Source organism: Gasterosteus aculeatus, chromosome 8 (assembly GCF_964276395.1).
Source record: "Gasterosteus aculeatus chromosome 8, fGasAcu3.hap1.1, whole genome shotgun sequence".
In the NCBI taxonomy this organism is placed as follows: domain Eukaryota; kingdom Metazoa; phylum Chordata; class Actinopteri; order Perciformes; family Gasterosteidae; genus Gasterosteus; species Gasterosteus aculeatus.
In genome coordinates, this window is record NC_135695.1 from 12,208,238 (window position 1) to 12,234,328 (window position 26,091).

At 42.5% G+C, this 26,091-nt stretch overlaps 3 protein-coding genes and 1 long non-coding RNA gene across 13 annotated transcripts in view; 1 reads left to right on the plus strand and 3 right to left on the minus strand.

The window, feature by feature from the left end:
• Window positions 1–3,181: 3,181 nt before the first annotated feature.
• On the minus strand, window positions 3,182–12,595 carry arrdc2 (arrestin domain containing 2). Of its 6 annotated transcripts, none has more exons than XM_040184295.2 (8): window positions 12,425–12,595; window positions 11,347–11,601; window positions 6,185–6,402; window positions 5,987–6,089; window positions 5,631–5,887; window positions 5,345–5,507; window positions 4,789–4,949; window positions 3,182–4,589 (listed from the first exon to the last, which is right to left on the minus strand). In XM_040184295.2, exons 2-8 carry the CDS (start codon window positions 11,597–11,599, stop codon window positions 4,536–4,538), a joined length of 1,209 nt encoding a protein of 402 aa, XP_040040229.1. In that variant the 5' UTR covers window positions 11,600–11,601; window positions 12,425–12,595; the 3' UTR covers window positions 3,182–4,535. The 6 variants fall into 6 exon arrangements, with proteins under 6 accessions (XP_040040229.1, XP_077964348.1, XP_040040228.1 ...); XM_078108222.1 differs by having other exon boundaries at window positions 5,631–5,882; window positions 5,982–6,089; XM_040184294.2 differs by having other exon boundaries at window positions 7,807–11,601; window positions 12,425–12,525.
• A 2,337-nt stretch (window positions 12,596–14,932) lies between these two features.
• On the minus strand, window positions 14,933–17,151 carry LOC120823918 (uncharacterized). Its single transcript, XR_013468599.1, has 3 exons — window positions 16,596–17,151; window positions 16,378–16,483; window positions 14,933–16,248 (listed from the first exon to the last, which is right to left on the minus strand). It is a non-coding gene; the product is annotated as an uncharacterized LOC120823918 (long non-coding RNA).
• Window positions 17,152–18,527: 1,376 nt separating this feature from the next.
• uba52 (ubiquitin A-52 residue ribosomal protein fusion product 1) lies at window positions 18,528–20,885 on the plus strand. The gene is made up of 5 exons (XM_040184390.2): window positions 18,528–19,166; window positions 19,632–19,743; window positions 20,003–20,089; window positions 20,258–20,360; window positions 20,733–20,885. The coding sequence occupies exons 2-5, from the start codon at window positions 19,641–19,643 to the stop codon at window positions 20,824–20,826; spliced, it is 387 nt and encodes a 128-aa protein (XP_040040324.1). The 5' UTR covers window positions 18,528–19,166; window positions 19,632–19,640; the 3' UTR covers window positions 20,827–20,885.
• A 180-nt stretch (window positions 20,886–21,065) lies between these two features.
• The window catches only part of LOC120823917 (homer protein homolog 3), a 33,248-nt gene continuing 28,222 nt past the window's right edge, over window positions 21,066–26,091 (minus strand). For all 5 annotated transcript variants that reach the window (XM_078108225.1, XM_078108224.1, XM_078108228.1 and 2 more), the window contains 2 exons: window positions 25,089–25,169; window positions 21,066–23,962 (listed from right to left, as the gene is read on the minus strand). In XM_078108225.1, the coding sequence (XP_077964351.1) occupies window positions 23,777–23,962; window positions 25,089–25,169 (267 nt within the window). In that variant the 3' untranslated portion in view covers window positions 21,066–23,776. The remainder of the gene's footprint in view (window positions 23,963–25,088; window positions 25,170–26,091) is intronic.

Below are 26,091 nucleotides of genomic sequence, written 5' to 3' on the forward strand. Positions count from 1 at the left end.
TCTCTGGATTTGGCCTGTACTCCGCTTTTCCGTTCATATTGCTGTCCAGTTTAAAACAAGGGTCTTGGGCAGCATGCAAAGTTGGTGGTTTGAAATTTTGTAGCCAAACTGAATGACAACGCGTTCCCTCGTGGATTGATAAAAAGTTCCCACTTCTTGATGGCTTTCTCAGAACTGCAATGTTTTACTAGTGATCGTTGCTACTAAAATATCTAAAGTGCATTGATACTTTGATATTCAAACACACGGTCGACACAGTCTAAAATAGCATTTGGCTCAATAGCTGCTAAACTGAGAAACGAAATTGGATTGTTGGATTTTTTGCAGGTGAATTTTTAGGCACCGAGATTGTCCCCTTCTTGCCGTAATAAATCCAGGTGTGATGATGGCAAATACGGGAGATTGATCTAATTGTAAGAATCCATCACAAGCATTTTGGGCTCTGTGTGGAGCCTCTATTGTACTGAGGAAGATTCACAGACAAAGAGCGGCTCAGTGCCCAGAGACAAAGAGAGACGGATCATAACACAAAGCTACAACTACATTTGGTGGGACCCTGAATTACAAGTGCGAGAGGAGCAGATATAAACAAAGCTGCCCTTTTTGCATGTTGTTTAGGGACGTGGATTGTTCTCACTTGGTATTTTTCCCCTTCCAGAATATTCTGGGGAGCAGCATGGCGTGCAGTTCCCTGCTGTCCGCTCTGTGACCCCTCTGAAGTTACACCGATTTCCATGAAGCCTTGAAAAGGGAGGGGAGCTGCAAGCCGATCCACGCTCGCCACCATCAACAAGGCGTAGATCTGAACTCCCTCTGACGTCTTGATGTCACAGCCTCTGTACGTACAAGCAGGACTGAGCGCCATTAGAGCCTCCAGTTGATTTGTGTTCATTAGTGAGAAAATGTATGTTGTACATCGTAAAAAAAAAAAGAATACATTTTTTCTCAATTTTGACTGCAAAAAACTGCTTAGTTTTTACAGTTGTTTGCTGTGAAATCTCTCCAAGACACGCAAAGACAGAGCGGAGACTGCAGTCAACTCCTTGGATCCGCAGACAAAATACAACCGTATTAGACCGCATTCAAATCCACACACCGAAACAGCCATCAAAACTCCCTGCATTCCCCTCCAGCACAGACAATAACAAAGCCTCACAATGTCCTCCAAGACAAACCAGTGATATGTCCTCCTTGGCAGATGCCTTCCAACTTGGAGGGAACAGCAACTTTGGCCTGTCTTGGTTTGTCTGCCACCGTTCCCTTCTGGTCTTGTTGTGATCGGTTAGGAATGTGAGTCGATAATGAAAAAAAGAAAATTGAAACGTCCCATCGCATGGGAATATGGTGGGAATGCGGCTAAACGTACCCTAACGGGACTGACTGATGCCTCATTTCTAAGCTAGATATGACGGATTACACAGGTAGACAGCTTAGCTAGAAGAAGTAGAAGAATCCCAAATGTCCCAGAACAATGTGCTTACACAGCACACTATCACAACATCTGGACTGCAGACATGGTGCAAAGCAAGACATCATTTATGTTATGGAAATCTGTGATGTTGGTAAAATGCAAGACAGTGAAAGCACAGTAGAAACATTTTTGTATACGGGGGCACTTAGAGAATGGGCCACTACACGTTCTATTATTTTCATGTGCATGTCTCTTCTAATGAGCGTAAACCTCTGTTTTTGCAGAAGCTAATTCCAAGAGGGGAGAAAATAGCTGGAGGGCGGGTTAGCTGCTGCTAGCATGCAGTCGCTCCACCACAAGGCCTCGCAGCCCGTCCCTGGTGTTTACACCTTTTAAACAGGAAAAAAACGGTTGAATGATTCATTTTGATCAACTCAGACCATTCATTTAAAGCATCGCATGGGGATCACAGGATGGCCTGCAAACGAAACTTCTCGGACACTGCTGTCGTCACATCCCCTCGGGGGAAAAGTCCCTCCATAAAAACCACATGAGTGGTCGCCGCAAGGCCGAGGCTGTGAACAACAGGAAGACCTCAGGCTCCTGGGTGTTCACTATCACTTTCGTCAGATTTAAAGGGTTCAGGGTCCCGACTGCTGCTAGCATGCAGTCGCTCCGCCTTAAGGCCTCGCAGCCGGTCCCTGGTGTTTACACCTTTTAAACAGGAAAAACAACAGAATATTTGAGTTATAATTTCACACACTGATCTTAAATAAAAACAGTAGTTACAAAGACCTTTAAAAGTTTGAATGATTCATTTTGATCAACTCAGACCATCCATTTAAAGCATCGCATGGGGATCACAGGATGGCCTGTAAACGAAACTTCTCGGACACTGCTGCCGTCACTTCCCCTCGGGGGAAAAGTCCCTCCATAAATACCACATGAAGGGTCGCCGCAAGGCCGAGGCTGTGAACAACAGAAGGTTTCAGGCTCCTGGCTGTTCACTATCACTTTCGTCAGATTTAAAGGGTTCAGGGTATATATGGTAGACACGTGTTCTAAAAGGAAATCAAATTCATAGTTCATTATTGTTGTTTTTCAGAAGAGCACTTATTTTTGTAATCCAATCATTAGAAAACAAAGCAGTTTACACGTATCATTCAAAATTCTGCATTATTTCATCTACCAAAGTTCTTGTTTCGACTTTAACAGGTTGCAGATCAAGATGTTTAGTTTACAACGACACACATGGAAAATTGGTCCGATAGAAAGTCTAAAAGCTTTTGACTGAAACTTTTTTTGCAGTCCTCCACAAATACTGAGCATCTCCCCGGCCTTCTACTTTAAGACGATTCCCTGAGTACATTCCAGAGAATTTCTTTAGCTTGACCTTTATCCATGTTTATAGTTTTGTGTAACACTGTACTCAGCTGCATGTTTCGTCATGTTGTTTACAAGAAGAATAACTGGCTTCTTTGTTGACTATTCCTATAAACAAAGTAAAACTTGTACAATTGTAAACTACTTGAGAACCACTTGAACTTATTTTGACATATCGAGTGGCGAGTTCAAGCCAGATTGTGCAATTGCTCAATATTCAGAGCTTTCACGTACAAAACTTGCGTCCTTAATTAGTTTTATGTTAATTGTGAGTGATATCGTGTTGACTCATATTGTTGGACATGATGTACCAACTCACCAACACGATAAACAGAGGCCCTTACAAAGTCTACTGTGAGCAAAATAAGTCAAAGTTGGAGGGAAACATTAAAGACAAATCCATTTTATTTCCAAAAACAAACAAAAGATTACAAAAACTTTGGCAAGATTATAGTCTACAATGTATAAAAATATATATGTCTTTTTCAGTGCGCGCCACTGGAGTCGCACAGCTGACCCTGAAGTCTTCTGTCACACTCTTAGTCTTTTTGAAATTTGAGGAGAAGACATAACCCAAGTTTTTGGAATGTTCTTTGTCCGTACACTTCAGCGTCTCCGTCTTGAGGCTCGCCTGGACTGCCAAGCGCTGTGTTCTGGTGCAGCGTCACGAAGTGCCCGTCATCTGGCTGCCGTCAAAAGCTCCAGACCACGAGGCTCAGAGGTCTCCATCTCCTTTTGTTTAGCAACTGAGAGACCTAATCCAAGAGCCGCGTGGAGCTTTATACAACAAAATGCTCATCCTGTCTCACCGCTGCGCGGGAATCAACCAGCGCAGCCGACCGGCCGACCGGCAACGCTCGTGCAGCATCGCTGGCTGCAGCCTTGCGTTCACATACCTCACGGTATTCGTCCAAATACAAGGCAATTCTTTTTCTTCTGGTAGAATTCGTTTCAGCTGCATTTATCGCTCTGAGAAAGCGACTCCATTTACACTTGGATGGAATCTTTAACTGCAGATAATTATAGCATACGTATTTTTCCCTTTTAGATATTGTGACCGGCACCTAAAATAGATCTACATCTGCTTACTTGACTCGTCTGCTCAAACCTCACACCTTCAGATACAGTATGTTCTTAACTAATAGTAGAAATCATTGCAGGCACACTTAAGTCACATTGTAGGTTGTTAAAGTCTTCTCTGTTGCATTGACAAGAAGATTTGTAAAGTAAGATTGCACCTTTTTACGCTAATCATTCATAACAACGTGCTTCTAAACACACGTTTACTCCTCCAGAGTGCTTTTAAACACTGGTCACAGCTCCAACTCTCCACCAAACAAATATCAAGTGACCTTCCTCCCCAATGTGTCCTAAACTCCTTAACTCTCAATAGTCATTTCACATAAGGGAACCAGTGATTGGGAGACATTTGCACCTCCAGAAGAAGCACCAACAAAAATCACTTGTAGAGGACAGGAACTGATGTGGAGAAGCTGCTTTCCTCTTAACAGAACAGGACACAAGTCCACTTTTCTTTTTTGGACGGGAAACCAATGGCGGCTTCTCCCTTGACATCCAGTTCCTGTGGGCTCCTTCTCCCGAACTCTCCGTGGAGCCCCGGTGCCTGTCCGCGACACCCTGTGGAACTAGGTGCCATTTGTTGGTAATCCAAGAGAAGACAAATCTCTTGATTTGTCTTCTTTAAATTAAGTTGCTTGACGCTCGGGCGTGGGCTGATGGTTCAACATGTCATGCAGCGAGGTCGTATGTTTAAGGGCTGAGGGTTGGGGTCAACCTGTAGGCAGCAAAGGCAAAGAAAAGTCACATTAGATGAAGCGGATTATCCAGCCTTTGTACAACATCATTCAGCCTACGGCCACAGATTTGTTTTGATGTACAATTATACAATTTAGCCAATCTCATGGGTCCTTGAAGGACCGGAATTCAGGATGTTCTATTCATCCGAATAAAACTATAAATAAATGGTGACTCACCTCGCTGTACACTGGCGGAGGTCGGAAGCGGAACTCTTGAACAAATTCCATGAGGGGGCGCTCCAGGATCCCACTCAAATCGTCGGCGGTTTGCCGGACGCCCGTATTGTTGCGCTGCTCGGCCTCCTCCTCCGTCACCACGGAGCAGTAATCTGGAGGAGCTGCAGGGAAAGAGGCAGGATAAGTCCTCTGGTCCGACCAAACAGAACATTGAGCTGCAGAGTTATCACTGCAGTGCAAACAACTCTGCATTTGTCGCCTATTGTCTTACAGACAGTGAGCTGACCCAACATTGCTTGGCTGAATCCAAATCTGTTTTTTTAAATCAATGTCAAAGTTCAATGTTTTTTTCATTCGTTTGTTTGATTCGCTACAGGTTATATAAATAGTACAAAAGACAATAATGAGTCTGTACTGCTTTGCTCCCTCTGATGGTCGTGTGTTTGTCTGAGAAATACTTTTGCTCCTGATTTGCTTGTGTCATTAAAAAAAGGCCATGTTGAATAACTTTGTCTCTATTTACATAGTGGTCACTGCAGAATTAAAGGACACTTACGCTCGGGCTGCTCAGGGATGGACATGCGCAGCCATTCCATTTCGACGCTGTATTGGCTGCTGACGCTGGACGTCCGGCTGCCAAAGGGATGGAGGGGGATCGTGCCGATTACCAGTGGCAGCTCCAGACACAGCTTGGATGTCCCCGGAACATCAACACAGATCTGGTTGAAGGAAAAGATTGAAAACATTCGATGAAAACCGAGCAAAACAGCAGCGCGCACGAAAACGACGGGTCGTAGTACTTTAATTTCTAAGAAATGAAAGCAGCTTTTGACTGAGCTCACCTTGAGCATGTACTCCACTTTGATGATGCGGCACTGCAGGATGGAGGGACCCACGGGTGGGATCTTGATGGCGCGACCGTGCCACGTCTCCCTGCATCTGGCCCCTACGATGTCGCCGCTCAGCGTGCCCACCACTGCGCGCTTCTGCTTCATGGTGCCGCGGGCGATGAACGTCTGCGTCTGAGTGAGGTAGGCTTTGGGCACAACCGACCTGGAGGTGGCGTTGTCGAACTCTGCAAAGACAGGTATCACCTCACCTGGGGGGAGGGGGGGAGGAAAGGTATGTTAGAAATGGCATAGACTTAAAATCTGGCCTGATCATTTCAGAGGGTTGCTTCAGGCGCTCGCCACCTCACCGGGTGTGTAGCCTTTGCGGTCAATCTTCGCGGTTACAGACACCTGTCCGAAGTTGCGGTACCACGCCCGTGCCATCTTGTCCTTGGTTCCAGCCTGTGGCGCCTGGGAACGATGAAAGCAAAGGAAGTGAAGTGCTTCAAAAAACACCCAGAAAGACATTGAAGAGCGTGTTGTGATGAGAGGGCTGAGATGCTCACCAGTAAGGTCGGCGTGTTGATGTCAATGGGCTCGATGACTGTAAACTCCTTTTTGATCTTCCGGACGGTGGCCCAGGGCCTGTGCAGCTTCACTTTGACCCAGTAACGGATGCTGCCGTGTTTTCCCTCGAAGGAGGTGACCAGGGTCTCCTCAGGCAGCTGGAAGCTGAATGGAAATTCATGTCTGCCCGCAGCGAGGACGGTGGCTTCACCGTTATCTGAGGAGAGGAGAGAAAATAAATACCAATTAAAGTTACAGTTCATTGACTTGTTCTTTTGGATGCGGTTTGTCATGTGATTTCAAGTAGCGAACAGCAGTGCGTGCAACTTCTAATTCCTAGATAACCGGTTTCTCCACGTTTGTGTCATAAAGTGTACATACAGTATCACTACACTGATACAAACAACCAATACGGTGCCATTAAATAATAAAAGCTTCTTCGTGGGATCGTTTATCTGATTCTGTGTAAGGTTGAGTCACATTCTGCACGTATGCATGGCAGCAAAGTCATTCATCTGGCAAAGGAAAAGGGCTGCTGAAAAAAACCCATTCTATTTCTTTTGAAATCCACGTAAATAGAGTTGACTTTGTGAGAGAAAAGAGATATTTAAAACAGGACTCTGGTGGAAAAAGAATTTTCTCAGCAATCACATGGCTTCTTTGCTTGCTCAGAGGGGCGGTTCCTCCTCCTTTATGCTGACTGAGAACATGTTTTTCTCAAGCTGTATTACACAGCCTGTCTCAACTGTTTTTTTTTCATCTGACTCCTGTTGCACAGGTCCTGCAACACGTGTTTGCGTTTAACGGACACTCCGTGTTTAGTGGTTCTTTGTTGGCAGGAAGCTCCCTCTTGATTAGAAATAACAATACTGTCCCTGTGTAAACCCGAGTCAAGTCAAAGGTTATGGGCTTTCTCTTGTTACGTTAAGTGCACAAAAAAACAACCTTCATATTCAAGTAAAAAGCAGTGTCTGGCAGTTTTCGGTCTTCACTTCAGGCCAAAACAGCTGTGCGCTCAATGAATGAGGGCAGAAGGAGGATGTCCCCCATTGCTGGGAAAGAAAAACAACCAAACAAAAGTGTCTTCGAATGAGGAGAAGTCTCATGAGAAGTCTCAAAAAGTACTTTTTTCAACAGATGTCTTCACAATGAGTGCAAAGACAGCTGTTGAATAATCAGCTATTATCATATTTTTTAACAGGAGTGTCATTTTTATACTTTGATATTGAGAAAAAATAACAAAAAGTCCTCTAAACTGCCTTTGTCAATGAATAACCGTGTGTCTGATTGCTTGTTTGGTGCATTTTCTGAAGCTCTATGCACGGTTTTACTTTGTTACGGAAGTAGCAAACAAAGACTTTTTCTCGGCTAATAAAGTGACGTTTGAAACTTGCAAAACAACCCACAATTTTCAATAGATAAAACCAGAAAAGGGAAGAACTCTGCTTATGATCCCTTTAAGTCTCGAATACTATTCCCGGTTTGCAGACAATAAAACAACCCAGTGTCCCCATCCAAATAAAACACTTTCACTAGGTTTTGATCCAACAAGCCTCCCTTTACAAACAAGGACGCACCCTCCGTGTTGTCCCCCATCACAGCGCCTGCAGAGCGGACTGACCTGCCTGCAGCAGCACCTCTCTGCGGTTCAGGTACTCCACTTCGTCGCTGTAGTTCTGGGTGTACGCGGTGCTGGAGCCGGCGGACCGGGACTCGGTCCAGTGCACTTTAGCGAATCCCTCGGCGTGGAGCTTCAGGGAGTCCACCCGACTCTTCTCGGACAGTTCCACCACCACCCGGCCGGACACCACGTCCCCGCTGCTGAACACGGGAGGACAGTCCACCTCCGCGGAGTCGAAGACTATTTTAAAGTTTTTCAACTTGTCAAAGATCATTTTCGCGGCTTTGTGCAAGTCGTCTCCGACGCAAAGTGTAGGGGGGTTCTTTTAAGTCTCGTTCCGCGACTCGTTGCACTTTGACAAAAAGTTTTTTTTTTCTGAAGTGAAACTCCAAACTGTTGACGGTTTCGTCCTCTCGGTCACAGCTCAAACTGTGGAGTAACTTCTGCTTGCAGCCTTATTTGCAGTCTAAGAAAGTGGGCGGGGCTTATCGACGCATTATGTAAGGCCGAGAGAGAAGGCTGAGCGCTGATGCTGCCTTCAGGTGCTCCCTCCACGGCACCGACTCGTCAGTGTCCAACGAGACATTTGGCTGCATTTAACTACTTTATTCGGTCAAAATTAGGCAATTAATGCCTAAAGGACAACTATAATGACGGAATAGACACCGCTTAAAGCCTCAGGGTTTGCATGACAACTGCCCACGTGAGAATCGAATCCCGTAAACTTTCTACTTTCTCAGACAGAGATTCATTAAAAAAGATATTCATATTTCTGGACTAAGCCTGAAGGCAGCATGATAAACATGCAGACTGGGTGTGGAGGCAGTAGACGAAAACAGGGCCTGCTGATGATTGATGGTTACAGGTTCTAAGAAGAAAACAGACTTACTGAACATGCCTCCGTCTAGCAGAGATCTGCCCTCAGAGGGGAATAGTTACACTCTGTCCCAAAACTGTTTACTGTTCTTCCATGTTGCTTTTAACATACTGTTTCACAGCCTCTGCACACGTGGAAACCACACAGTTATGAAAGCACGCAACTTATGCCACCTAATCCCTTTTTGAAAAACAACTGCAGTTGTATTAGCTTCAATAATAGTAATAATAATAACAATAGAATACCACCGCATAGAGAAGACCCCAAAAAAGAAAACTAGGCCACTTGCATGAATCACGTAGCACACGTGCAGCCTTTTCGTAACACATCAAATGAAAATTTACAAACAAAAGCAAATTGTAGCAGAACAGATTTTTCCTAAAATTCTGCTGCAGTCAGTTCGATTTGACTTTATTTGACGGGGGAACTCCTGACATTCAGAACTTTAAAACAGAACTAGAAGCAAGCTTGGTCTCAGAAAAACAAAGTTGTTTACTCCTTTGTTTCCTGGTAGTGAGAGCTTAGCTCCTCAGCGCCACCAACTGGCGATGTGGAGGCAGAGCGCACAGTCGCAGGACTCCCGGCATGTTTCTACACCGCCCGAGCTGTCCCAGAGATGTGCGTCAATGTGGGGAACAGTTACAGATAAAGTTCACAAAACGATACGGTTAGGCCTCCGGAAGGTTAACAAAGTGAGTATCCCCTCACCGTTCATTTACCCCTGGCCCGTACACAGATGTTATGACCTGGAGTGAAATACATCCCAGCATGCCATCTGCTGGTGACCAGGAGCAGAAGCCCAGCTCTGCCACGCCTCCCTGCCTCCGTCCAGATAAGGTAAATAAGTATTATTTGGGTCTTTGCACATTATGAGGAGATTTAAATGTTTGCTTGATATGATCACCACAACCACAGTGTAAGCAGGTTACCGCGGCTGCAGGCTAAAGTAGACATACGCATCCCTGTGAGTTTCTTTTTTTTACAAAAAGTGCTGCTGATCGCACAAAAGTGTAAATAAAATATTAACATTGTAGCACTAGGACATTTGATTCTTCACTAATGTTCAAAACAACTCCTGGAAACACGACAAAACCCTCATAAACGTTGCTGACTTTAAAATGGAAAAACCAAAAAGATAACTGAGCTGAAAATGACTCCATGGTGTAAAATGTGTGGGGAACAGCAGCAGGCTGTGTGGTGGAGGAGTACGGGGTCAGGGTGAGGCCCATGTGGTTTTCATGGTTGCCATGACGATGCATCCTGAATATTTTTTTTAACAGCTGCCACCCCTTCCTCCTCCCTCCCCCCTTTCCTCCACCGCCTTTAACCTTCTCCTCTCTTCTTGTCCCGAGTAAACAGAATCGAGCACAACACCGTTGCCCAATGTGCTTGTTCATGCAAACACACCAATGTCGTTGAAACAGATTATATTTTTAGACGTTTTTAGATATTACTATAAAATATGAGACGGTTGAAGTTATTTCTTGGACAGATTCTGTAGATTACAGGTCAAACCACCCTGCGTACAGACAGCACCAGTCAGCCTCTCTTTGGAGCCTCTCCAAAAGGAGCGAGGTGCATTTATGAATCTTTTGCGTGGATTTGGCAGATATTCAGAGTGAGCATTGACAGAGCACAAAAATGTAATGTTTAAAAAATTCCTTACTTTAATTGAATTATTAATGCACAGTAAAAACACCAAAAGAATGTATTTTTCTCTGTACCGTCTGTACCAATAATAATCCAGTTAATGTTTTTTCTGAGAAAGCTAGCGGTTGGAACATATTCAATTCAGCTCTGGTAACTGGCAATGTTTAACATAACCTACTTCCTTAGTAATGAATACAATAAAACACTGTTAGTTGCATGTTTCTTTTGTATGATTTAGGCTGAATTTTGGGCTTGATACCAACATATCCAACCTGTCTGATGCCCCTTCAACCACAAGACACACATCAGTTGCAGCAGCAATGTGTTTTCTGAAAACGCAACAGCAACAGAAAGTCTGCTCTTTTCTGAGACTGCATGACTGGTTACCTGTCCAACCAGACTAAAGAGTCTAACCAACTGTTTACAAAGCATCTAATGAAACATTAACCACTGTGTAAAGTTTATTTACTACTATGACTTATACTCTCTCCCTGATTTCGATGTGCATTTGGCCCAAGTGACTTCTCTTAGAATACTGCGGCGACTACAAGACATAGCCAGCTGGCACATTAAAGCGCAAATCAGCATTTTTATGAAACATTATTCAGACTAGAGTGAGAACGTTTACATCAACCAGCTGCAATACATGCTGGTGCACAGTTATGTATATCACAGCAAATCTACAGTGAGGGATGATACATGACCAATACAGTATCAGAAAAAAAGAAAATACAAAAACTACAACCAGGTTAGCACAAATTGCATATGTAATGCTCCTATATTATAGAAATAAAGCTACTGCTCTGAATGTTATAGCCGACTGTTTATTTCTAGTCATTTTTGGATTGTCTCTCTTCCGCAAACCACTCTGCTAAAGTACAATTAACTAACTTTGTCTGTGTTGAAGAATTAACAACCTGTACTTCCAAGTAACCTCAGCAGCAGCTGTAATTCTATGAGCACAAGTTCTAAACCTACAGAATATTAACCCCGTATGCAGATTAACTACTGACCTCGGATCATATGCTGCCGCTTCCTGAAGTATGTGATCTTGGAGGTGTAGTCGTTGTAGACAGAGTTCATTCCATGGTTCTCAAGCCATTGGGCTGTGGCCGCCCCTCTGCCCTGCACCTTCATCGACTGCACCCTGGTGTCCCTGCTGAGCTCCAGGACCACCAGGCCGGACACCGCCTCCCCTCCGGTGAACGCCGCATCAGCTGGTCCATCCAGCTCCAGCCTGAAGGACTTAATGGAGTTCAACGCCATTCCTAAAAGTGAAGGTTGACAGCAGATTAAGACACTAACAAAGTACTCATGGTGGGCAGAAATGTTAGTGCAGGTGTGTGCGGGTTTCAGGTGCTGTTAAAAACACCCAGTGAAAATAACCCTAACCAGCTACGGGCATGAATGATTTAAGCTTTTAGGACTCACCAGGGGACCACAGACCCAACACATTACACAGGCGCAGTCCAGTATTCACTTTACAAATAGTTGTATGTAGTATTTTGTTACTGATTTCAAATGTAATATTTTGTTATCGATGTTAAACGTGCACTTCCCATAAAACGTAATATTATTATTGTATCTTATTCTAACGTATCTTATTATATTATATTCTTTCAGGGATTTTATTTAACGGTGGAGTTGGGTGATTCTGCTTTTAGTCCCAGGCACGCCAGAGCCAGGACTGCTAGTTAATTGTTTTAAAAACCCATTTTTAGAAACGTACAATAATATAACACTTTTTTGTGATCATGAAATAACTAAATCCACTAACTAACTAAACAGGATGGTTATTAGAGATTGACTTCATATAACCTCTTTAAAATGCATACACAATTTTACATTTTACCAAAACACAAATAAAAGCATTGGCTTATAATTAATTATAATTATAATACATTCGCTATCAGATCAAATAAGGTCAAACAACCGCAAATAACTATAGAGACAATTTTTCCTTCACTAAACAATACGTTAACGTTATGTTAATAATATTGTAATATAGTTCTGAGACAACTGTACGAGTTCCGTCATCGTCTCGTGCGAAGGAACACGGTCGTGGACGTCGTTTTGTCCCCGTGGACTCACCGGCGGCTCCGCGGAGACGCAGCGGTCCTCTGGAGAGGCGGATGTGCGCGGAGGAAGACGGCCGCCTGCGAGGCTTCACTCCGTCTGCCTCTGCGATCAATGCGCGGCCTCTTACGAACGAGACACGTTTCACCGCCCAGACGCACAGCAGCTCCGTTTCACACCAATGATGGAGGGAAGACGGGAGACACGTCCGCCCACTTTAAGGCTGCGGACAGGGTGATTTTCCGGGCCCTCCTTTCACATTTAAAGCGTTTTTTAGATAGCTCAAGGTCCGAACAGAAGATCAAATAGAGTGGAGCATTGAAGGAATGTATTATGAAAAGTGTTGATGTTAATGCGCGTTAAGTGGAATTTGACTGTTGACTCGATTTTTGTTGTCGAATGAAGGCTTTTATTTTGAAATCCAGTGCGTCTTTCATCGTCGAAAACGTTGAAATCGTATTTGCTCTTTCTCTTTTGTAAAACATGAATGTCACTTCAAATCTATACAACATGTAAAATGTGAAAAAGAAAAAAAATGGCATGACATGGTATCCAACCGTTATTGTAGCTACCTTCTCATCTGATTTGCTCACTCTAATATACTTCAGGGCTCAGCTAGATCATTCTTATTAGACATTTGCAGAAATCATAGTTTAATGTCTATAACAGGATTGTAAAAAAAGGCAAGGTTAAAAGTCTGATCCAGAAACAATCTGCTCCCCCATTAAAGTTTTTACCTAACCAGGTGCTCTAAAAGTGGGATGAAATGTGTAAATTATTAAAAAGAATTCATAGTCAAAGTCAAATGAACATTTCTGCCTGGTAATGAATCTGTATTCGTCATGATTCTTGGTAGAACAAGCAAAATCAAACAAGCAATCTAGTCTATTCTGGAGTTTAATGTCCTTGGAGCTGTGACCCTTGGACCTGAGCTTGTTGTCCAGTTGACATCTGAGGCCATACCTGGACTGCTGCCTCTCACCAGGTTGATGAACTCCATATTTCGTTTGCCTGCCAACTTTTCATTTAATCTGCAGAGCCTGCATCTTAGGGCCAGCCTGTGTTATTCCTACAACACTGTCAACTGTTTTTAAAGAGTTTTTGTCGTCGACCGTGCTTGAAGGAGGGAATGAGAATCTTTCTGTGCCACGGACACTAACCTTCGTAGCAGTTTGCATTGACAGTGTAAACATGGTGGAAGCAGGACAGTCAAGTTGGAGGTTACTTCCTGACCTTAACACGACAGGCGAGGCTGAGGTTTATGTTTAAGCCACCTAACTGCTGAAGCTGAACTTGCACATTGCTTCAATATTTCACACTATGATGACTCCTGAAATGTTCTTGGTAAACGGTAAATCATTTATCAGCTCATTAAGGTTGTCGTTCTTATGCAGTTGAGTGAAAAACACAAAACTGAGGGATCATAAAGATGCTTTAGTTGATGCGTGCTTGAAATAGGAGTTATCGCTCAAATGAACTGGAGCTGGTCAGAATTCTGAAGTCTTAATTTGAATAAAACAAAACAACTCTACACCAAACTTGTTGGGTTGATGAAAAGAGTTCTGGGAAATTTAGAAAAAATACCTAAGCTAACTCAAAGCTCTGTTACTCCTTGTTTTTCACTGGAATTCTCAATTTGCTTTGACACATAGTATTGGTTACTATGTAACCAATACTATGTGTCAAAGCAAAGTATATTTGTATACATGCATTTGAGCAGAAACCTGCTTGGTTTTATAATGTTACATTACGTTGAAAGTTAAACTGCACATTAATTGTTTGTGTGTTACAGTTGGTACAGCAACAGCAGCAATTTTTATATGTGCCCATTTCAAAGAGTGTGTTATTACTCACTGACAAAAGTTAACTTCAGAGGGAAAGAATCAAAAGCAAATGTCAAATGTGCGAAAACTGCATATTCAAACCGTATTTCACTGTACATTTTTCATCACGAGTAACAAAACAAGAGCAAAACAAAATAGGAGTTATCGCTCAAATGAACTGGAGCTGGTCAGAATTCTGAAGTCTTAATTTGAATAAAACAAAACAACTCTACACCAAACTTGTTGGGTTGATGAAAAGAGTTCTGGGAAATTTAGAAAAAATACCTAAGCTAACTCAAAGCTCTGTTACTCCTTGTTTTTCACTGGAATTCTCAATTTGCTTTGACACATAGTATTGGTTACTATGTAACCAATACTATGTGTCAAAGCAAAGTATATTTGTATACATGCATTTGAGCAGAAACCTGCTTGGTTTTATAATGTTACATTACGTTGAAAGTTAAACTGCACATTAATTGTTTGTGTGTTACAGTTGGTACAGCAACAGCAGCAATTTTTATATGTGCCCATTTCAAAGAGTGTGTTATTACTCACTGACAAAAGTTAACTTCAGAGGGAAAGAATCAAAAGCAAATGTCAAATGTGCGAAAACTGCATATTCAAACCGTATTTCACTGTACATTTTTCATCACGAGTAACAAAACAAGAGCAAGTGAACAAGTGTTTTTTTTTTACAGTCGCTTTATGACAAAATTAGAACGCAGCTGATTGTTGGAAGAATGCTACAAAGTCAAAGGTTTGGTTGTGTATTCTTCCCTGTAGGTGGTGCTGGAGGGGCGATGAGCCAGAGGAAACCTGATGTTGCTCTATGATTAACAGAAAGTGACAATGTTGTATTATCATACATATACAGGTTCTCTCATTACTAAGTGATGAGAAATATAAATACCCATAAGCAAAGAGACATGTGTACGGAGCATTATTAAACGCCCATCACTACCGACCACAAGTACAGTGCATCCGGAAAGTATTCACAGAGCTTCACTTTTTCCACATTTTGCCATGTTACAGCCTTATTCCAAAATGGATTAAATTCATTATTTTCCTCAACATTCTACACACAACAACCCATAATGACAAAGTGAAAACATTTTTTTGCGCATTTTTGCAAATCTGTTAAAAATAAAGAACGAAAACATAACTTACAAAACCAACTAACTTGGAGATGAGGGATGATTATTATTTCTAACTACTATTTGGATCCTACTATAATAAAAAAAATTACTGCTACTGTTACTTTCGCAACTAAACCGATGATTACCAACATTTTTTCTTTTACCGTGTGCTGAGGTGGACATAGTCCGCGGGTCTTCAAAGGCACATCGTAAGGGTTTGTATTGCTGGCTCTCAACGTGTGTTCATCGGTCCATCTAAATGACGCAGCGTAGGTCGACTCTCTCTCTATGATCTTCGAAGGATCACTAAAAACCACTGAGGAGGCCTGAAGAAAGACAATGAGGATAACAGTAATTTCTGGAGCACCTCATGCCACTATCATATTGTTATTTTCAACTACTACTTGGCTAGTGACAACAACGGCTACTGCTGCTACTGTTACTGTAGCAACTAAACTGATGATTACCGACATTTATTCTCTCACCGTGTGCTGAGGTGGACATAGTCCGCGGGTCTTCAAAGGCACATCGTAAGGGTTTGTATTGCTAGCTCTCAACGTGTGTTCATCGGTCCATCTAAATGACGTAGCGTAGGTCGACTCTCTCTCTATGATCTTCGAAGGATCACCAAAAACCACCGAGGAGGCCTCCAGATAGACATTGAGGATACCAATCATTTCTGGAGCACCTCATGCCACTATCTTATTGTTATTACTACTTGGCTAGGACAACAACGACTACTGCGGCTACTGTTACAATTTAATTGACAGCAGTGTCATTTTGAATTTATCTCTCACCTTCTGCCTGGACAGGTAAGGTGTTCCTCTGGGGGTTAAAGGTGGGTCATCTGTGTTGGTGGTGCTGGTGCTAAACTTGTAGTCTAAAAAACAGATGAAAAGCAGTTAATGTCTCCAGGTTCCTCTCTTTAAACACACAAATAGAACCTATCCATCACTTGATCTACTCAGTACGTGGAGCGACACATGGACGACTGACGTGGCCCGCTCACCGTCCGGTTTCCTGTAGTGATCCTTGGCCGTGGTCGTGTAGTACAAGCTGGACAGATGGGATTGGCCAAACTGTACATGGCTCTTGGTTATCCGGTCCGCCCCGCGCTTCAGGAAGAACACAAATTAAAGCTAAAGCTGTTCATTGTTGATAAAGCAAATTATTCCAATACTATTAGAAATACAGAATCAAATAAGTATGCAGAAAATGTGTTCTCACATCAGAGAAGGACGTTCTGTGGCTGGTCACAGGCATTCTCTCTTTGTGGCCCTTGTGTAATAACCTGGAATATTATCAGTGTTCCTGCCGGGATTTGAAACACTGAGAATGATTAATAGAGAAGCATTTTAAATGTATTTCAATGTTATGTTATCTAAGTTTGATTGGTTATGAATGTACTGTATATAAGACAGATTTACAAATTGTCAAAAAAAAAAAAAGTAAGGTAATTCTAAAGTCACACACATTCTTCACCTCATGCACAATGTTCATTATAGACAGCACAAAACTTTTGGGGACCCCTTAGTATTTGAAGATCCCATCTTCACCAAGGGAGATTAAAATAATACATCGGAATTGACAGTTTGCAGGAACAAAACAAAACAAAAAATCTGGACAGAAATCACTCACCAAGCTGTCGGTGGCAAAAGTCTTTTCTGGAAGTGGAAGTTCACGGTTGAGCTTTAAACATTCCTTCAACACAGGTGGCCTGTTTCAAAAAATCCTATTAGTGCTTTAATAAATATTTGTGTGGGGATACAGTCAGCTCCAGTTCATTTGGGCTTTTAAAGAGTGACAATGTTAATTCAAATGTTTTTTTTTAAAGCTTTTGAGTCAATCAAATAACAATTTCGACTCCAGGCTGACAGTGTTCGTCCTCCGGGTCATCGCGTGTCTTCCCTTAGCGTGCAGACAGCTTGACTCTGAAGGCAGAGACAATGGCTTCTCTGGAGCAGCTGAGGAGTTAGGGTCATTCCTTACTTGACTCCTGTGCCATGTCAAATGGAAGAAGTATACCAAGGAAGGGATAGAAATATATATGACTATAAACATGTATTTTCTATTCAAACTTTGCCATTTCTGAAAAAAAGATGCTTCAGTGCAAGCTATTAAAGACCAACTCACATGTTTTACTCCAGTCAAAGTGGTGCAACAATAGAGAAATAATCATTTCAAGTCCTGCTGTCAAAATTAATTGATGTGATATAGTTTTAGTGGAGTATAAAGGTCAACATCCCCCCTTAAATGCAAGACCAGTTCTTAAGTTCGTAGGTGACACTGTTTTAGTTGAACATTTTCTAATGCATCAGCAGCTCATTGGATGACAGAAGTTATAGGCAGGATTGTGCTGTAAATTAAATCGGATCTCAAGCTGAGGTTGAAATGGCTTCCAGTGCTTCGTGGAGTGGACATTATTGTGAGAATTCTTCTTTTTTTTCATTGTGAATTTTCCCGTGAGATTCTGCAGATTTTCAATCAAGCAATGGAGTGTTTGTTAGGTGTTTAAAAAAAAACATTGATCATGATAGCGCATAGCAAACATCTACCACTGTTTTACCTTCTCCACAGGTGTAGCCACTCTGCTCCAGGCTCACCTACAAGGTGCTGTTGTAGTAAGAAAAAAACTGTGAAGTACTTGATGTGTATCAAGTCCTGAGCCCTCGAAAAAAAGACCTTGTTGGAAGACAAGGTCTGGAAGTCCTCCTGGTGACGTGTTAAAAAATGATCTGGATTACCCGTCTGGAGATGTGAACAGGAGGACGTCTTTGCCTACAGGCCGAGCGCAATAAAAAAATGTTTACCACTGCAATTATATTGGATACCGCCAGCATCCACTTTACGTTACTGTAACTCTTTGGTCATGTAATGATGCAGCAGATGAAAAAATGCAACAATGCCTCACCATAACAACCTCATGCTGTGGAACCCAATGATGTTGCTCCTGCAGAGACTTGAATGCCTGCCATGGTGTCCTATTACCTGGCCAGGTCCGATGAATTGACAGGGAACTCAAAATCATCATTTTATTCCATAACTAGATCACAAAAATAGATCATCAGACACAAGTAATAACTTGGCAGAAAATAATACAGTTTTCCTGTTTTGCGGACCTTGTAGTGACACTTGTAGTGTAGTGGTGTGTTTTTGCTTGTGTTACTAAACGGCAGCTTGATATACATTTCCTCATCGATAAAAACAGACCATGTACTTGGAATGGACAAGTATTGTCAAGATTTTGCATTACCTCCGATTAACTGAAAATATCACTTTGCACCATGATTCTTCAGGAATTTGAGCGCAAAACGCATATAGATCCAATGTGGTGCTTTTTAAAAGGAAAACACACATTATGCTGCATGTTCACAATGTACTTCCACAACACGACACTAGGTGTCAGTCAAAATTGGTCCAGCCACGTACACATAGGCCCACCGCAGCGAATCCCCGACACAATAAACTGCGTTCAAAAAGTAAGGCAGTTGCGTCTTCAAAATTCCACTTAATAGCGTTTAACCACTTTGATCTTTAAGCTATTTGAAGATCCACAAATATGTTCAAAGGGAATAATATTGCTCAAATTCGCCGTCCTCGCACTATTTTTGTGGAATCAAATTTGTAATATACATACTTTGTCTAAATAAGCTCTGATTTTCAAAATAATACACTTTTTTATATCTATTTTTCAAATCCACACTGGGATTTTATTGCCATAGAAACCCTTGAGGAAGTGACGTATGTCAGCGTCAGCCTCGTCCGCTCTCTTTTCGTCGAGGCTCAGCTAGCGGCCGGGTGGGTACACGATTTGTCCAGCACCTATTTATTCATCTCTAGCGAAAGTTGAGTGGTTTTATGCGATTAGGACCACACGTTGCCCGCCGTGTATTGATATTGGATGTGTTGTGAACGTTGTGGGCCGACTTCGAATGCAGAAAGACGAGTAAAACGCAGTGAGCGCCACGCTAACTGTACGCATGTGGCGAGGCCTCGCACCGAGCCCCTTCTGCTGCTAACCATTGCTAACGCAGCGGTAGCTGCTAATCCAAAGCTAGCGCGATCTCTCGCGGTTATTTATAACGTTAATCGTTACGGAAAAGGGGAATAACCATTTTAATGGGTACCGAATGTGAATGCCGGGTCTGCGTTGTCGCTGACTTTGTAGTGAAAGATGCCGGACGTTTCGTTTGTTAGCAAGTTGGCTAACGTCAAAGTTAACGTGCCAACTCGGAAGCTAACGAGAGTTTGTCCTCTTTCCAGCCAGCAAACATGCAGATCTTCGTGAAGACGTTGACGGGGAAGACCATCACTCTTGAGGTCGAGCCCAGCGACACTATCGAAAATGTCAAGGCAAAGATCCAGGACAAGGAAGGTGAGCAGTGCCATTCAACGCCAATCGCTTCCCCTCCTGTCGGAGGTGGTGGTCTATGGACTAAAAATGTATTTTTCAAAGTGTGTCAGAACAGTTGTATAATTACAGTATTGGTAGATTTGGTGTAACGTTGCTGCATTTCAGAAACTGACCTACTTAAACGTTTGAGCCGTGTTAGGTGTGGTTAGGCATAATTTATTTGCTTAAATGCTGTTGATGAAACGTTGAATGCATCTTGGTTGGTCCATGTTGTTTGCAGGCATCCCTCCGGATCAGCAGCGTCTGATCTTCGCTGGCAAGCAGCTTGAGGATGGACGGACACTGTCTGACTACAACATCCAGAAAGGTAACAAGTTAAATTTAAATCCAGGCCAGCTGTGCCTAAGCTGCTTAGTCAAAGTAAACTTTTGCAATGCATCTCATTAATATCAAATGATCTAGTAGAGAAGGTTTTCTTTCTTGCCTTTTTTGTAGATGTGAAAGTTGAGATTAACATGTTTTAATTGCCAATCAGAATCCACTCTGCATCTGGTTCTGCGTCTGCGTGGTGGCATCATCGAGCCTTCCCTCAGACAGCTGGCCCAGAAATACAACTGCGACAAGATGATCTGCCGCAAGTAAGTCTTATTCTTTCTACATAATGAATGATTTCTACATCTAAAGTGTACATTACTGCTGTGATTCACGGGACAGTAATGAAACACAACTGGTAAAGTATCATATTCCAGTAAATGGTTATAAAGTCAAATGGAATCTTGCTGTTATTTGATTAACTAGTGTTCCTGGTTAAATTTCTCAGCGAAACACTGCAACTTTGGGTTTAGTATTTGCTCTATTTCAATGACTTGTTTGCTAATCTTAGTCAGATACTTTCCCTCAAATTTAGTAATTTCAAAGTTTGTTTAAATTTGTGATTACCAGAAATACATTTTTGGGCGGTTTAATTTGGTTCAGCAGAAATTCTTGGTCCATGATCTCTTGTTTTGCAGGTGCTATGCCCGTCTGCACCCCCGTGCGGTTAACTGCCGCAAGAAGAAGTGTGGACACACCAACAATCTGCGCCCCAAGAAGAAGCTGAAGTAGACATTTTGGCTGAATGGGTTCTCTGCCATTTTTTGTTCAAATAAATGTAAGAAACTGCCTGTCTGACTTGAATTATTCAGGAACCGGGGGGGGGGGGAATGAGGCTCTGTGGCAAATTTAAACTGCACAGAAACCTGCTTTTTGAGACTTTGGTTAGTTGAAACTGATCAACGTTCCAAAATTCTGTCAGATACAGTACAAGACATGGTAGCCCTCCCAGCGCACAAAGACCACAGCCGTGACATTAGATGAATTTAATGTTAAACAGTTCCATACAAATATATTTCACAATGTCAAATACCAAACTACCACTCCCATATTCAGTTTGTAAAATGACAACACAGCCGCCTTGAAGTGAACCTGTCATGTTACCAATCCCTCGATGAAACGCACCCAAATTATGTATTTTAAATCTAATTTTACACTGAGCTGTTAAAATCATGACTTAATGTAAAATATGAGGTGTCCTTCAGCATAATGCAGAAGTTTATTCCAGTTGCTGCTTTTGCGTGATGGTGGTGCGTCTTTGGTACTAGTAATCTTTAAAAAGGCATTCTAGTGTGTGTGTGTGCTGTTGGTGGTACGAATGTACATCACTAACACTTAAGTTCTCGATACAATTAGATCTATGTCCCTTACTATTAGAAAATGAAGACACCCGATCATAACCGTAGACACTTCCATGTGGTTTGGTACATGTACCCATTGATCCAGAGGTTTCACACTGGTCCTTTTCTGTGTACACAGGAACCACTCTGTATTTACACTAATGCATGAATGAGAAGTGTTTCATCAACTTTGAGGAGCCGATGGGCTCCACATTTCCTTCATGCGTAATAGGCTGGAAGGAATTTAATATCTAGTGAAGCGGGGGGGAAAGCACAAGAACAGGCTCTGCAGAGGTTTGATTACTTATAAACTGCTTATATTAATCAAACAAGCATCTATGCCATAAACGTTATTGCTAATGTAGCGGTGCTAGCATTTAGCAGCTGTTTAGAACTCCGTTGTGCCGTGTGAAAATGAAAAACAATCCTAATTTACTGAAGGTACAATATAAACTCGTCATGTGAGCATAGCAACATCATGCAGTAACATTAACTGTACTCGACTTGTTGGACTGAATACGTGATATTGTTCTGTTAGGTAAGAGAAAAGTACTTAAGCTATAATATAAGTTGTGGTTGAAAATAGATCCCATTCCAAGAAATAAATCGCAGGGAACACAATCACAGGCATGACTGACAGTTACTGCATCATTGCCTAAAGATTATTTGTCATGGTTATTTGAAGCAGAGCTACTGTGCATCAGATGGACACATATAAAGCTGACAGGTCAGTCTATGAAGTACCTACTTACGAAACTACTGCACTTGTGCTTTTAATCTCTAGCCGTCTCCTGTTCTACGCTGCAAAATACTGTGGACACACGCACCTCAGTAGTGCTCTGCAGAGCTCATGCAGTGCTCTCATAATCTCTCCTGTGTGGCTCCGCTGAGCCTCTTGAGGGTTATTATTACAATTATGGTAAATGATCGTGTGGAGCAACACCGAAAAAGTACATGAAGTACAACTTGATCATTTTGTGCACAATCGATGCATGTAAACAAAATCAAACTTGGCACAATCTTCATCAAGTGCAATCGCAGGCTCAAATCAACAGGGTGAAAACACAGACTGTCCACTGACCACAGTGACGCATCTGAAGCTTTACTTAAAACGCTGACCTACCGGTCGATGTGGCCTGGAGGACAAACCTGCCACCTGCAGCTTGAATTCAGCAGAAATTCATCTTGTAGGCGCCTCTGAATGCCCATCCTGACTGTGAGTAACCCATCAATAGATTTAAAGTGGTGAGAAAAGACCAATCCTAATAAAACACGAACAACAAAAAAACAAGAGGTATGCTGATGATCCTCAGAGGACAAAATGAGAGCAGGTTGTTGCATCTCTTGCGTTGGTTGATGTTCTGGCTGGCGTTAGACCAGCCCAGGCTGCTGATGGTGAACTGGAACATACTTTATTCAGGCTCTTTGCCTCATTGAGTCCTTATACTGACCAAAAACTCCCACTGGGTGCATCTCCACAGTGTTAAAGGAAGGGTGTCACATTAACATGAACTCAGGGGTTGCTATTGTGCAAAAGCAGACATTTTACAGGTATAGCTAGTCTTTATTTTAGTGTCTGTAAAGGTTTATTTTACAACCATCTGAAATCCAGATAGGGGTCCTGCTGTAACAAGTGCAGTTTTATGGTCTATGCTCAGTCGTGGTCGAATAGTAGACCTCGCAGGAACACCGCTGCCATTTTCTTTTCAGTCCTTTCTGCTTTTAGTGCTAGTCTGCCTTCTTAATTGAGAAACACACCAATAAGTAGAAAAGGCTTTGATACTTGTTGAAATGACCACTTTTGCAAAATAGCAAGCTTAAACTCAGTGATGGGTCCTTTAAAAAGACGCTTTTTATTATTTCATACCAACTAATCTTTAATTCAATACTTTTGAGACAAGAATAATACTATCCTAAACAATTTAGTCCATGACGGAAAAAGCCATCGGCTTGGTAACATTTTGACAAAATACACTGGATTGTTACGGCCTCAGAGAGAAGAAGCTCTTGCAGAACATATTGATCAAAAGCTTTTTGGAGAGTTGAATGATATCAGATGGTGAGTAAAAAACTGCTGTAAATACATCATCTGCAGGGCCTAAAAAGACATTATGCTGATGGGAATGTGGAAAAACAAGTAGTAACCAGTCAGATCACACTGTAGTGTTTTTGATAAGCATACCAAGTTTACAGTGTCAATGGGACTTTTTATTCTGGGGAATAACACCGTGCGACACCTACTGTTGCATTTTTGCTCTGCTGATGAACCAGTAAGACACAAATCAAGGCCACACGGTGGAACCTGTGCTGACTGTGGAGATGCAGCCCACCTGCACCTGTGGCTATTTGTCGATGAGCTTTGCGAGGCTCTGTCTCAAGTCGCTCAGGTCGCCGATTTTCACATCAAGGACGTCGATGACGCGTCGGACCTCGACCTCCGAGTGGCTCTGCTCCTCCCGGCTCGACTCCAGCGTCTTCTCAGCACTCTGCACCCGCTCCTCCAAGTCAGCGTTTTGTTTCTCCAGATCCTGCAGACACATCAACTGTAAATGCAGCTCTCTCATCTGGACTTCTGTCTGAAGTCAGCTCTGCTGGTTCTTATTGTGGTTTGCGTTGTTAGCACCTTTAGCTGAAAGCACCAGCTGATGCCATGTTGAGAGATCGTGTACAGGCTGTTGAAATTCCCTCAAATGTCAAATAGCACCTTTCAATGGAAATGTAAAATGACTCTCCTTACGCCACTGCCGACTGCTTGAATGATGAATATATGAACAGAGCGGTTGAAATATGAATATACATAATTCACGACTGACACCACCACTAAAAGCGATAAAGGACCCAATTAAGGCTGTGCAATATGCATCAGGTACGACCTCCTGCATTAGCGTGGAGGTTCAGTACTATGCGTTTTCTCCTTGAAGTACAAAGTCCCCCTGTACTGATTCTCTGCTGCACATCTGATCTGTGTGCTCACTGTTACCGGCGCAGTATGAGACCTTTGATTTTCCATCAGCGAGCTTTGGGCTTCTGTTTGGCTGCAGAACAACAGAATACAGCTGGTAAGCCGGTCAGCACTCGGCAATGCTTCTGTGTCTCTTCCTGCAAGGAAGCTCCAAGACCTCAGATATCAAAAGGTGACCGAGACCACAAGACGATGGGAAGATGTTAAAAATAAATGTAACACAGGGAAGATGAAATACACCATGAACATTTCTGCCATGAAATCACAAAAACAGCTTGTACTAGCAGGCGAGACTCTTTTCAAGACTGAACTGGTGACTTAAGAACTGAACAATTTGACAACTGAATTGAAAGCATTAAATGGCAAAAAAAGATGAAACGCTTCAAATTCCTGTCCTTGAAGTTGTTTTCTTACCGTAAAACAAGTAACAACGACAACGTGAGGAGAGACAATTTGTGCAGCAGTGCCACCAACTAGTTCCACTCATCATGCCTTATAATGGCCAAGAAAATCAAAAGGTCTGCTAAAAAGTCTCTCTTCCAAGTGTTAGAACTCCTCATGACTTTGACACACAAAAGGCTCAATTATTCTCTCCTCAAAGCAGCTATGAAGGAAAATGCAGTGCAGTATGTGCCAATTCTCAGCAACCAAAGAAAGCACCGCTGAAAGCAACAACACCCTCGTCCTCTTACCTGGAGTCTCTGCATGGCCGCTTCTCTTTCCTTCTCCAGCTCACGCACATCGGTTTTCTTGCTCTGTAGATTGTGAATTTCCTTAAAAAATGAAAACAAAAAGAATAATTCTGAAACTGTCGCAATGCCCCTGTTCACACCCCTTTCTCCAAAAATCATCCACCCCTTTTCACCAGATGACCGACATTCGTCCTGCACTTCATGTGGTCATTTATCAGGGGCCGATGAGCTGTGTGCCACCTCGATGTTTCCACTGAGGCCTTTCAGGCCCCGATGGCCAACGATCATTCACAGCTCACAGAGACGGTTCCGTTAATGAGCCTGGAGGACAGGCGCGAGCACCTTTCAAGGAATAATTTGCTTTAATATCTTATTAATCCAAAGAAAAATGGGCTTTGGCCAAGGTGCACAGCTACAGTTAGGAAACGGAGTAAAAAACACTGATTTGACTCAACACGCAGTTGGCCGCTTTGGACATTTGGATCTGGTCTCATCAGGTATAAATGCTGTGGTATTTTATAAGCACCAAACTAACCCTTCCACAAAAAGCAATTACAGTGCCGTGAAGATAAATTAGGGATTTAATAGACACAAGAAGTGAAAGCACATTTTTCCATTTAGTAATTGCCTCTTGATTGAGATAAAAACAAGATTACCGAACCAGAAAAAAAGTGTGTTTTCTTTTGTGTATAAGTTTGTCATATTGAGTCTGCTATGTTGCATTGCCATGTTTTCCACAGATTGTCGGTCAGTACTCGTGGCCTCGGTTGATTGATTGGGTTAGTCATGAGACCGTCACAATAACAGGATTTGTAACACCGACAAACCGAACACCAGCTCCAGATGGGGATATTTGCGTTGTACACGTTGGCACGCTCGGGAAGTTTCTTTTGAGAAAAGCGACCTCACCGCTAGATGCCACTGGATCCTCTTTAAAGATGATTTAGAGAACAAGTACCTCCATCTGGCCCTTAAATAAATTAACTTCAAATGGAGATGAAGG